This window comes from Scardinius erythrophthalmus (assembly GCF_964197995.2).
Source record: "Scardinius erythrophthalmus genome assembly, chromosome: 5".
NCBI lineage: Eukaryota > Metazoa > Chordata > Actinopteri > Cypriniformes > Leuciscidae > Scardinius > Scardinius erythrophthalmus.
This window is the reverse complement of record NC_138225.1, coordinates 46792557-46806469: the sequence shown is the minus strand read 5'-3', so window position 1 is coordinate 46806469 and position 13913 is coordinate 46792557. Positions and strand designations below refer to the sequence as shown.

Here is a 13913-nt window from a genome sequence, read left to right as displayed (position 1 = left end):
ATCAACTTTAAATAATTGCTTGAAGTTCAAGTTAATAGTAAAAACTACTCTAGCAAAGGTACCAGCAGTGATGGTACCTTTCATCTCCTACGAGTATAATACAGTTATACCTTATGAAACACTGCAGACATGAAAATGTTTGAAAATTTGGGATTCAATTTAAGATATTCCCCTGGTTTCACAGGCAATGATTAAGTCTAGTCCCAGACTAAACTGCACGTTTTAGCTGTTTTAACTGAAAGCAAGCAACTTGCACAAACAAATCTTAAAAAATGACAGTGCCATAATTGTTATGTCTCTAGATGCACACCAGTAATGTGTTTTCCCCCCTAAGGCACGTTTATAAAAGCTACTTAAACGTCCCTAATTAACTTATACCTAATCCTGGCTTAAGTCCTGTATGTGAAACCAGGCGTAAAAGTGGTCAATTTGAATTAAAAGTACAATTTCTGCACCATTGAAAATGAAAGTGTGGCCTTTTGCCCAGCAGATGGTGCTGATGACGGCCTCAACTCTGATGTGTTTGGAACATTAGTCTTTCTTCATCATTCATCTATTTTCCATCTGAAATATATATCACATTTCAGAATTCTTTAACTACTGTGCAATAAGGCATCCTAATACACACACACACACACACGTAGAAATGCGTTCACTCATGATAAAAGTAAAACAAACAAACGCAAGGCAACACATTTTATTTGAAAGGCCTAAATGGCATTAGGGTACAGCATATAAATACTGGCGATTCCAGAGACAGTCATTACAGAATAACATTATAGCATTCTTTCCTTTACAAACAGTACATTCATGATGTTTTCTCTGTGAAATATCTCACTTTGCCTTACTTTAACGAACTTGAGAGTAACGTACAAAGCTAAAATAATACAAAAAAAGTCTCTCGATTGAATATAAGTTAGTGCTATCATGTTAGGGTTTTCCAACTTGACATACTGAAACCTGAAGCAGAAGTTTCTCTCTGAATACATACAGTAGCTAGCTGTTTTTAGCATCATTAGTCGTGTTATTCAGTACTTTATGCTCTATACTGAATGTGGTAAGTTTACATTCCCTGCGTATACAAGTTTTTATTTAAATAAATAAATAAATAACAATACAAACATTTGCAAGGCATGAGACCCAGACAACTACACGCGTCGTACAGCACGTACGTACTGTACGAGCTCTCGGCACCAAACAAGGCTGTGTATCCCAACGGTGATTATTGTTTGGGGGAAAAACAAATCCCAAATCTCATTCTTACTGCTCTTTATGAGATGGTTATTTAACCATGATTGTGTCCAGGATCTGCGGTCACAAATCCTGGCGGCAAAGCAATATAGTTCATCTGATACTCAAATAACGGCTACTCCTTTTACAAACAACCTCTTGAAGGAATGGTTACCCTCATGTCATTCCAAACCGCACTGAGGTTTGGACTGACATGAGGATGAGTGCTATTCCTCTTGAGTATTAGAGCACTGGCCGATTGATTTACTGCTGTGTTTTTCCATCATTAGCACTTCATTCAGAAACAACTGCATCCAGCAGTTCACACTCTCCAACACCTGCCAGGACACACAGGTGTCTCCACGCGCGAGCCGCCCGATCTGCCACAGCTCTGGAGAAAGCTGAATTTAGCATTCAGAAACATTTAAAAAGGTCCCATAATGGTGAAAGTCGTCCGTACGGCATCGGAAAGTTATTTAGTATTTGACTTTGCCAGGAACTTGAACATTCACTCCGCTATAGTCCACCATGTACATGGGCCATTGCTGGAAAAAGAAAAAGAAGGAGGACGTTTTAATAGCGAAAATAGCCATTTTTGAGGTTGACTCCATTTACGGTCTTAAAGGGATAGTTCACCCAAAAATTCAGAAGAAAAATGGTTACATTTTTATGGAAGTTAAACTTCCATAGTATTTATATATATGGAAGTCAGTAGGGACCAGACACTGTTTGGTTACCGACATTCTTCAAAATATACTCTTTTGTGTTCAACAGAAGAAATAAACAACTTGAGGGAGAGTAAATGATGACGGAATTTTTGGGTGAACTATCCCTTTAAGACTGTAAATGGAGTCAATTGTATTGAACTTTTTATTTGATCAAAAATACAATAAAAACAGTAATATTGTGAAATACTGTTACAATTTAAAATAACGTTTTCTCTTTTAATGTATTTTTTAAAAAAGATTGCATTTATTTGATCAAAAATACAGTAAAAACAGTAATATTGTGAAATAGTATTACAATTTAAAATAACGGTTTAATATTTAATATATTTTAAAATGCAATTTATTCCTGTGATTGCAAAGCTGAATTATCAGCAGTCAGGTTGCTTTTTTTTAGAAATCATTCTAATATGCTGATTTGTTTCTTAATATTATAAATGTTTAATACAGTTGTGCTGCTTAATATGTTTGTGGAAACCCTGATTTTTTCCAGGATTATTTTAATTTTTACATTTGTGTGTGTGTGTATATATATATATATATATATATATATATATATATATATATATTCGTGTGTGCGTGTGTGTATATGCACATATATACACTATATATATATATATATATATATATATATATATATATATATATATATATATATATATATATATATATATATATATATATATATATATATTTATGTTCAATTTAACACACCTTGCTGAATAAAAGTATTCATTTATCACCCACTTTTCAAAACACAATTAATTCCAGTCTGATAAAATCGAGTCCCACCCCACATTTCTTCCTCACTGAATATCCTGTTAACAAAATGTCGCATTCTGAAAGTAACCTGGGTTTAAATGCCTTTTATGATGATGTAAAGTATTTTTAAAAAGTGTAAATAGAAAAGCGCTCCTGTAATGTGTTTGCATACCATGACAGGAATCTGATTGGTTGATAGTGCTGAGTCTGCTCTAGTGGCCATGGATGCTTGACTGTTGTCAAGTACTCGTTTACGTTTGCGTCGATTCGTAGACACTTCTTTACCTTCTGCAAAAGAAGATGTAAACATTTGCACACATTTCTACACATTCAAAAGTAGATAAAATGTTTAATAACAAATAAAGGCTCTTACCTTTATTACAAGATTGAGTACACAACTCTGTGAAAGGCCTAAACAAAGACAAAAATCAGTGAGATCATCCAACATAATCACTGTAATCAGATCCGGCACTGCACTTACTGTAGGGGGGTTTTGATATTGAAGGTAATTTCATCTTGGACCTGCAGGATTTTTTCCAACCGAACTATGTCATAAGTATTGGGATTCCTGAAGGGGATATCATCCGGAAGTCCACACACCTCCAGCGAGCCTGGATTGGCACGGATTAACTTGTACGGAACAATGACTGAGCGATCCAAATCCAAAGCTTCACCTGAACACAACACATTCACATATATATTTTCAAAAGGTCAAAAACACATTTGCACAAAAGAATAAATCAGTTATTAGTAATTAACGTACCATATTTCTTATTGAAGAGCTCTTTAACTTGTTCCCTTAATATCACTTTCTCTCCCATTCGGTTGACCTCATCTTCTTCTGTTGGACAGTGATAAAATATTTAAGTGTAATGATATTTAATATAAGTTCACTGACAGATTCAACATTAAAATAACCTTTTATGCTTGACAGACAGTCAGATTCAAGCTTGAGGCAAGACTTGATACGGTTTTATTTTTTCAAAGGAAATACCTTGGATATTGCTTATTTTATCATTTTAAAATATATTTAAGAAAATTATAAATGATTAAATATTTTGAATAAAACATTTTTATAACAATTTTATACAAGTGAAAAGATTGCTGTTATTTTTGTACTTTATATTTATCAAAGAATCCTGAGGAAAAAATGTATCACAGATTCCCCAAAAAAAACATTGATAATAATAAGAAATGTTTCTTGAGCAGCAAATCAGCATATTAGAATTTATTTCTGAAGGATCATGTGACACTGAAGACTGGAGTAATGATGCTGAAAATTCAACTTAGCATCACAGGAATAAATTACTTTTTAAAATATATATTAAAATAGAATAAAAGTTATTTTAAATTGTAATGATATTTCACAATATTATTGTTTTACTATATTTATCAAATACATGCAGCTTTGGTGTGCATAAGAGATGTTTTCAAAAGCATTAAAAAATATTTTTGTATGGTAATATATTTGCAAGAAAAATATAATATAATATATGTGTTATATATATATATATATACATACACATACACACACATTATATAAACAAAATATTTATGTTGCTATAAATCTATATATATATATATATTATTATTATTATTATTATTATTATTATTTATATATATACATATAAAAGCTGAATGATTGTGATAGCTGTGCAGCCCAACAAAAATAGAAATGGGACATCAACTGACAGTTCTAGATCTAGTTTCGTTGCACCACAACACTCTGGATGTCCAGTGTAGACATGGATTACTTGTCCATGAAGTGCAATAAATAACTACAACACATAGCCCATAGTAAATGATGCTGTATTCTCACCGCTTATTGGGGTGTAACCTTTCTTTAATATGGTTATTCTTCGTGGTGCTGGCAAAATAAAAATGATTTGATTAAGTTATTTCCATGAGTAATTCAGCAAAAATATAGACACTTTTAAATAAAGATGTGCTATTAGATTTCGACTGCTTACCTGGCTTGGGAATAAGCCCTTGGAAAGGCCTGAAAAGACAGTAAAGACTTTGTAAATCTTAAATAAACCCAATATATTACACAAATTAATCCATGTTCACTTTATTTTGTTTGGGTTTTTTTTTTTGCTTAAAAGCTTTTCAAAAACTTGGTGCAGTGCTTCACCGTGTAATGCTGAAAGAGATCTTGTCTGCCACCGCTAATATCCTCTCTAGATTTTGTGAGCCGAAGGTACAGGGTTTTCTGAAGGGGATGCCAGGGGGCAAGCCCTCGATAATCACTGAGCCAGGGTTACTCTTGATCCTCTTGTAAGGCACTTGCACAGGATACTTAATGCCCAGTGCCTCGCCGTATTTCCTGTTGAACAGGTCTTGGACTTGCTCTCGAAGTGTGTTCGCCAAGTCGATACGGGAGAGCTTGGCCTCTAAACTGTCTGAGGGCAGAACAATGGTAGAAAAGCCAACGGTTTAGTGAAAGCATATCGGGAAAGGAAAGGAGGGAATGGCGTTTTGAACATGAACTGGCATCCAAAAGACAGACACGTGGCACAAGGATAAACTGAATCTTTTCATTCAGTCAGGATGCAATAAAGTCACAAACTTACTATGTACAACACCTGATATCTTAATCACGGTGATACCTGAGAATCCTGGTCTTTTGGTGGCAGGTCCCGGGTCATCTGATTGGTCTTTAGAGTCGGTTTCTGCTGAAGATTTAATCAAAAGGAGCATTATATTAGATTAGTAAGTGATATTTTGGATAAAACAAGGAATACACACAAAATGGATAGTTCAAACAAAACAAAATGACCATTCATAGGACAATTGGTTTGTAAAATAAAATAAAACTAACGATTACTTTGGTATTAGAGTAATCGGTCGATTATTTTGACGATTCATCGAGTAATCAGTTTTTTTTTGTGGAAATAAAAATAGACCTAAGTGAACAATAACCATTAAAAGGACTTAAAATACATAGGTATAATAACAATGAGGCAATAATCATATGATTGTATTAAACAACACTGTTAAAATACATAATGTAATTACATAATATAAACATAATCAACTTACAGTATGTACATTACGTATTATAACAAATGCCTACAGAGGGCGCCAACGACCTGGTGTGGTTGTTACTTTACAGCAGTTCAAATCCTTGTTTAATACTGCCCTGTTATTATCAATTAAATAACATTTAACTGAAATTTACATTTCATCTTTAATATTTGGCCAATTCTTTACGATAAAAATGCTACTTGAACAATCATTTCTTGAACAAGAACATGTGGATATCAAAACATGCAAACTCAGAGCGAGGGTTTAAACTTTTATTTTGAAATCGTGATAAACAACAGTTCGCATTTTTAGAAACATATTGATGTATTCTCCTGTGTTGGCGTAGATTTAAAAATGTTACAAATCTGGTGAAATGACACACAATTCGTTCCCAGATGAACGTTATAAGCAACCCAAACATATGGTGTTAACTGAGTAAACAGAGTGTGTTAACTGAGCTGCTGAGTCACACTCCACGCTTGTAAATGATAACAGTGCAACACTTTGCATGAAACACAAAGCGCGTTATTGGAAACCCAAACAAACAGCAAATGCAGAGACTGAGTTTGTGTGGAGCAGCATTTACTGTGAACGAAGCCGCTCCGAGAGGGAAGAAACTCGTAATCTGCAGCGTGTAAATAAAGAGCCGCGCTTCACCCTGAAACTCGCAGCGCATATATATTTATTTAATTGAATCGCAGCCTTTGTGTGATTCACAATAGCACTATTCTATGTTATGATTTTTAAATGGTTAAAAAATACCGTGCAGCCTTTGAAAGCCGTCTAATAATGCGGTTCATGGATTCTCGTCTGTGGAATGCACCACTTCTGGTATTTTGCCGGTTAATCAACACGGGCAAATTGTAATCGAGGATTTTTTTTAAATCGAGTACTCAAATTTAAGAGGAATCGTGACAGCCCTAAATAAAATTAAATAAAATATGTAAAGTAAAATAAAAAATGTTAGTTTACCTGAATCAGAGGTCGTCTTAGAGGCACCTTCATTTTTTACTTGTTCTGTCAACAATTCTGGCCTGGCAAACAGATAAAAAAGGCACTTCATTGTCAAGCAGCTTTCTGAAACATCGTAGTGTAGTGTTTTGTGTAAGTCTGAACAAACTTGTTTGATCATTTTTATGTGTTCTGTATGACTATACCTCTTTATAACAAATACAATCTGACTACTGGCGGCAAGAATCTTCCGGAGTTTTGCTGCCCCAAAACAGTTCGGCCTTCGAAAAGTCATCCCTTCTGGCAGCCCAGTGACATACAGGTCATCTGGGTACATCTGGAACTTGGAGTATGGCACTTTAGCCGGTTCAGGCAGACCAAGAGTCTCACCTAGAATGAGAAAGATAGATGATTTGACAAACTATTATGAACTCTGCAATCTATTATTCGTGTATATTTTAAGCCAGAGGAATCTGTAACTGGCAGATTTGCAGGTTGCCGCCACAGTTGATTGCAATTGATACGGTGAGTAAGTCCATGACTCACTGTACTTGGAGCTGAAAAGGCTCTCGACTTGCTTTCGCAGCTGAAGGATCATCTCTCCGATGTCTTCTGGGGAAAATGGAGGACAATCACACCAACAGCCCATAATATCTGAAGACAAACCTGAGTGATAATTCAAAATGGAGTTTTACCTTCAACAGCTCTCTTGAGCCCTTGTGGTGTAGACTTCGGCGTTAAATCTTCTGCAGAGATATAAACAGAATGATATTACCATCAGCGAAGCACATGGGAAGTATTCCTATGTGTATGATTTGATCAAAAACACATGAGATCTATTCTTCTTTGCTGGAGATGTTTTGATGATTCAACTCACCTGTGGTTTACTCCAGTGACCATTTGTGTAATGCAAACTTCAACATAATAAATCCAGTGTTATTAATTATGAGTCAAAATATTTAATCTGTGAGTCAATATGTACGCTTCAACAACACCAGGTTTCTACACCTGACTCGTGTACAAATTGTTTTTTTTTTTAAATGGTAATTTGCTAATTAATTATTGTTTAAAAATCTTGAATATATATATATATATATATATATATATATATATTAATGAATAAACTAAAATGTAATGGATTATATTTATATAATTATATATAAAACATTAAATACATTTTGTATAAAGCACACTTTGTGACCAATGAATTTCCATGACTTTTCCATAACAAATTTTTTTTTGCTAATGAATCTTTCAGAACAATTTGTGATCAGATTCAAGGGACAGAACCAGCATTGCTATTGTTAACTAAAACGATTAAAAATCTTTTTTATTAATTGAAATAAAATAAAATATGAATATTCGATGAAAAACTTTGATATATCTATATCAATAAATAGTATATTAGTATATAAATAATACAATAATTCAGTGCCAAAATAGCACTTAAAAAGATCCAAATCAAAAGAATCAGAAACCACTTGCTTACCTGTAAGGTTTACTCTAAAAAAGAGCTATATCTAAGCTATGACAAAATATTCTACAACATAAAGATTTTTTTCTAGGCCTGGCAAAAGACTTTAAAATTCCCTGATTTTCCATAATCAAGGAAACCTGTTAATACACATGACAGTGGTTAAGCGTTCATATCAACTCACAGTATATTTCTATATATTAGGGGCACTAACACTGGGAGTCTATTTAGGGAGTTCTATTGGATGTGGGTTTACTGTAGTGGGAGAACTAGCATAGCATGGGGAACAGGTTTCACATCGGATCTAAATAGGGCTGGGACAACTGTTTGGGTTAAATCTGGGGTATTGGGTTTGGTGTTAAAATAAGAAATGTAAAACTCTTGTCTTACCACATTTCAACCTATGTTATTATCACTGGTAAAAATGTTTTTTGTACATTAACTGCCGCTGTCCTGTTTCGATCTTCACAGAGGTTCGTACTCATGTACAATTCCTTTTGAGAGATTAGGACATGGTTTCTCCACACAACGCAGTGGCTAAATCAGCATTTAATATCCCTGTGTTAAGCATAAGCTCACTGAAATGAATGTCTTACAAGAATGGACTTGACAGTTAGTTGGACTGACACGTACATGTGCATATAAAGATTATGAGACGGGCATTAAAGCTTGTAGGAGGGCAGGTATAGACGGGATGGAGGGATTTGTAACTGGATGAGAAATTGGAGAGGGTTATATTAGAGGCTTTGATATGTCATATGTTTGGGATTATCAATGTACCACTGGAGGCAAGAGAAAAAAAAAGATGGTATGGAACTACATTTAGATATAAGGTAAGAAGGCTAGTATATGATGTTACCTGCTTCAGGCTCCTTGGGGTGACAGAGGTCAGGGGTCACCCGCTCAGCCTGAGGCTCACTTGGCTCCTCTGTAGAAGCACTGGACTCTGAGAGTAGAGGATGAGAGAAAGACAGGAATAGAGAATGAGAGAGCCGGATATGGATGTCAATTTAAAAATAAAATGCCACTCAAAATGCTTTCAGTTTAGATAATATGATGTGTTCACTTGAATTTGACTTCAAACTGTAAAAAGTAAGAAAAAGTTATGCTGATAAAATTGGTTCATTATTTTTTGGAAAACATTGATAACTTGTCTACTATGAGACTAGTGCTCACCAAGGCTGCGTTTATTTGGTCAAAAAACAGTAATATACATTATAATATTATTACAAGTAGTTTAAACAATAATTTTTTGTTTTAATTTATTTTAAAATGTAATTAATTTCTGAGACGGCAAAGCTTCTTTCTTGCATTTTCTTCAGTGTCACATTACATTCTAATATGCTGACTGGGTGCTCAAGAAACATTTCTTCTTATTATCAATGTTGAAAACAGTTGTGCTGGTTAATATTTTTGTGGAAACCATGATTATTTTTTTTTATTAAACACAGTAAATATCTTTGCTGTCACTTTTGATCAATGTAATGCATCCTTGCAACAAAAAAAATAAACATTTCTTAAAAAATGTTTTGACTGACCCCAAACTTTTGAACGGTATATTTTGTATAAACCAGTGACATTCATTAAGAAAGTAAATAGGGCTCGATTTGATTTCAGGATGTTATTAAATTTGACATTATGCAGCATTCACAATCGTTCCATAATATGAACAAGTGAAATAGGATACTAAACGACAGAAAAACCAGTCTGGAAATGATTTTATATATCAAGGATTGATTGGGTTTGTTTGACAAGTGTTTGGAATTGGATTCAGAGTGGTTTCAGACATGGAGAAAGTATTATACTTGGCCAGAATGATGTTTTTCAACACTGTTAATGTAACACTTGAGCTCAAATTTGCAGTTTATATATGATGTTCCTTCAGTTCACAGTGTTTAGCCAATAAATGTGCCATGTAATGCAAAATGCCCTGTCTGTCCTCAAAGGCTCAGATCACTGCACAGCAGGGTGGAAAATGAGAGCAAATATTTTTAAATCAGGAGGCAACCATCAAAGACAAACTTCCTCTCTGCGAGTAAGTGGAATATGCTAATGCCTCCATATCCAGTAGACCTACAGGGATTTCATGCTGCGTTCAAATCAAAACTTTATTTAAATATCTGCACAAATGATGATTGTTGTCAACTAACAATAACGCCAAAAAGACAACAAAACTTGAGACGCCAGGGCCGAAATATTAAAACTCTCAGTGTGAGCCTTACTGAGGGACTGGAAGCCCATACCTGGCACTGTCACCTGGATAATTTCACCATCTGGGGGTTCTGTTTTGATCTTTTTCAAAGGCAGACAGTCTCCAGATGGCCCTGGAAAATAAATCATAATGAATTATTTTGATTTTTACATTTAAAATAAGTTACAGATTCATACATCTACAGTGCAGAAGCCAAAGTTGAATTAAAACGATGAGCAGAAGATCTACCTGCTTCACACTCAGCCAAAGGACTGACACAGGAGCTAGTCGATCTGAAAAAAAAGAAATAAAAAAAAATCTTTATTAGTTACCTTTCTACTTTCTTCTTAATTACAGGGGAAAAAAAGTGATGCACCCAAATGAGATTTCTTGGCCTAAAGTTGAACTTCTGACACACTTAAAAAGGCTAAATTCTCATTTTAAATGGTTTGTTTTGAAATACTATACATTCTGTTAGCCTATACATTTTTTTAAATCAAATAAATATCTGCAGAAAAACCGAGAATAAAGAATTAAGGCTCATTCACACCAAAGACGATAAAGATATCTAAATGTAAAATAATAGCAAAGTCCACACAACTATAACAAAAACAGCACAGAGAAATTATATTATTAGAATCACTTTCACAAAGGTTTTATTTCCCCAAGCTGATGAATGATAAAACATAGACAGCATAACAATATCGTTCTGTTTATTATAAGCATGATAAACATAAAACTGTTTATCATGCTTATAATAAACAGAACGATATTGTTTGTTGGTGTTGATGCTAATGTAGTGATTCTTATCGGTATTAGAGTCATTATTCTAGGCATAAACAGGCCTTTGCTCATTAACATTAACATAAGCACAGCCTAACATGGGATGTTTAGAGTCTCTCACTGTCTGTGTACATGGGCAAGTACATGTTTGCAATATGTCAGAATAAACCAATATCCATGACAGTTATTGCTTATAAGGAAAATGTATGCAAATATGGTTGCTTTGTTTTAATAGGGAAAATGTAAAAATAAGTTTTAATTCATTCATTTATTCATTCATTTTATTTAATTTATTGTCACATTTTTTGGGCTTGTCAAAGTTACCAGATCTGTTTCAGTAGTTTCGGTTCATATTTTCAGTCAAAACATTCTGTCAGTGCATCATTACAGGAAAATAAAAATGCAAACTATCTAAGAACATAGCAATACTGTTCTTCTGTGGTGACAGGCAAGGTAAATTGATACCTGCTACTGTGAGTGTTGCTGACCAGCTCTAGGGAAGAGCTCGGCACCCTGAGGCCATCTGTGAAACCGTCCTCGAGGCCGACACCATCCTGTTTGCCCTCCTCCTTAGCTACTTTACCAGCAGCTTACAAAGAATGTGAAAAGACAAGTTTAACATACACATATATATAAAAAAATTGCCATTTGCCAACTTGATTATAATAGGTCACACCAATGAGTGTAGGTAGTTAAGGGTCAGATGGGGTAAAAATAGCTCCTTAAGAAAACAAAAAGACATTTACACTTACAGTTCAGAAAAGGTACAAAGTTATGGTTAACACTTTTTTTTTTACAGTGTCATTGTTACATATAGTTACTATAGTAATAACTATAAATTACATGAAACTAATCCTAAACCAAATCAAACCCTAATCCTAACCCTTTAGTAAGTACATGTAGTTACTTAATATTACTCAGTACTTAAATGTAACTACAGTGTAACAACGGCACATAAAAAAAAAAAGTGTAACCAAGTTATGTTATAACAATGCTATTACAATGTAATAAGTCAGATGGATTCTGGTTCAGGAAATACCTACCAGTAAAAATCCGTTCATCAAACATTCTAAGAAAAAAAAAAAAAGAAAATTGTTAGTTCCTGTAAGACCAGCTTCAACATATAAAAAATCTGAAATGCTGTCTACGCATGTCTGGTGCTGAACAGCAGGAGATTTCCTCATTATGCCAAATCAGCGGCTCCACGCTGGCTCATGTATGGCAGCGGTTACAACCAGCATGACGCTCCACTTTGGATGCCTAGTGCTGCTCTGCCAGATGGCAAAGACGGCTAGACTTTTTTTTTTTAGATGAAGCAAATTAAAAACTCTGTATATCCAGTACCAATATCTGGATTCATTTTCAATGAGCCCCACAGTTAATTACATGACCAAAAATTAAAGGTTATCAGTAATTCAATCTCTTGACACCACCGTCACATGTTGAAATTGGAAGAGCTACAAATCACACTGGCGCTGTAGCAGTTTAACTATGTTGGTACTTAATCGAGCAGCTATGTCACATAAGGAAATCTCCTTAGTCAGGTCAAGATTAGTTCTCAAAATAAAAGTATGTTCAGATGGAGCCTCGAACCTTCTGACAACGAAGCGGACAGCATGCCTTTCCTCCAGGATCCGTTTGAGTTTAGGCACACCGTAAGTGCATGGTCTCTTGAAGGGAATCTTGTCTGGAATTCCAATGATCTCCACCGCCTCAGGATCACAGGCGATTTTCCGGTACGGCACAGGAACCATGTGATCCAGGCCCAATGCCTCAGCTAAAATGAACATTAGTTATGTGATGAGTTAAAGGCACACTGTGTAGAAATTGTGTTTTTGTCAAACAGCGACCCCTAGAGTCGCTGTGGAATACTTGCACTGTCGTAAATACCCCTCCACTTCCCACCCTGTACACCGGTACCTGCGTCGGGCATGGAACAGGCACAAATAGACTCCGAAGACATGATTATTGCAATTTATCATAATAGTTTGCAAATTGTGCTCTTTTACACTATTTACAACCTCTACGTTAGGCTTATTTATGTCCTGATAATTATGTGAGATATTGAAAACTGTTCTCATGATAATTGCAAGAATCAACGTCAACAGCGTCGTCTGATATCCCTCAGGACTACGTGATAAATACACCTCACAACACCTGAGTTCAGCTGGCAAACTAGTTCGTGAGGCAAGCTAGGCAATAAAACATAACGCAAAAAACACGTAAGAGAAACGAGTGTTTGTTGTCTGTTAACAGCTGATAATCGAAAGCTAGCTAGACATATGTGGAAATTATTGGACTGGTCTAATTATCAGCAATAGATGAATGAACAGCATGTAAAAAATGACATACTACAAGCAAGCGCAACAACATACAACATAAAAGCAAACAAGTTTACAAATAAGAGATTTATTTACTGGCCACTTCATGCGTTTTCTCGAGATCGGATTTCTGATTTATCAAAACGATTCCATTTACGGGCCAGTGACAAATAAGGTTTTCAACTGATAAAAAATTCAAATAGGTTAAAACTGCACATCAAAGTAGTTATTATCTTTATGGGGATGTTTTTTACTTATTACTAAAATCTCAATTTTAAACAATGTATTTTAAGCAGTTTAACTGAGAATCATGTGACGACACCAGTCAAAATGTCATACGGGATAACGTTAATGCATTTTCTAAATATTATGATATTAAAACTTTTCAAATCAATAATACTTAATGAATATATAAAGTGATGCAGTAAACAATATTTAGAGCTCAGAAA

General features: G+C 34.6%; 1 protein-coding gene across 9 annotated transcripts in view; it reads right to left on the bottom strand.

Annotated features, from left to right (window-relative positions):
• Nucleotides 1-681: 681 nt before the first annotated feature.
• The window catches only part of gtf2ird1 (GTF2I repeat domain containing 1), a 34965-nt gene continuing 21733 nt past the window's right edge, over nucleotides 682-13913 (bottom strand). For 2 of the 9 annotated variants that reach the window (XM_081366500.1, XM_081366502.1), the window contains exons 9-27: nucleotides 12737-12920; nucleotides 12187-12212; nucleotides 11609-11732; nucleotides 10610-10653; nucleotides 10413-10493; nucleotides 9029-9115; nucleotides 7391-7441; nucleotides 7242-7307; nucleotides 6902-7085; nucleotides 6717-6778; nucleotides 5327-5389; nucleotides 4852-5119; nucleotides 4688-4716; nucleotides 4537-4584; nucleotides 3481-3558; nucleotides 3199-3391; nucleotides 3091-3128; nucleotides 2890-3005; nucleotides 682-1775 (exon numbers count right to left, since the gene is read on the bottom strand). In XM_081366500.1, the coding sequence (XP_081222626.1) occupies nucleotides 1707-1775; nucleotides 2890-3005; nucleotides 3091-3128; nucleotides 3199-3391; nucleotides 3481-3558; nucleotides 4537-4584; nucleotides 4688-4716; nucleotides 4852-5119; nucleotides 5327-5389; nucleotides 6717-6778; nucleotides 6902-7085; nucleotides 7242-7307; nucleotides 7391-7441; nucleotides 9029-9115; nucleotides 10413-10493; nucleotides 10610-10653; nucleotides 11609-11732; nucleotides 12187-12212; nucleotides 12737-12920 (1811 nt within the window). In that variant the 3' untranslated portion in view covers nucleotides 682-1706. Of the gene's footprint in view, nucleotides 1776-2889; nucleotides 3006-3090; nucleotides 3129-3198; nucleotides 3392-3480; nucleotides 3559-4536; nucleotides 4585-4687; nucleotides 4717-4851; nucleotides 5120-5326; nucleotides 5393-6716; nucleotides 6779-6901; nucleotides 7086-7241; nucleotides 7308-7390; nucleotides 7442-9028; nucleotides 9116-10412; nucleotides 10494-10609; nucleotides 10654-11608; nucleotides 11733-12186; nucleotides 12213-12736; nucleotides 12921-13913 lie in introns of all 9 variants that reach the window. The other 7 variants (XM_081366504.1, XM_081366505.1, XM_081366499.1 and 4 more) reach the window with 4 other exon arrangements.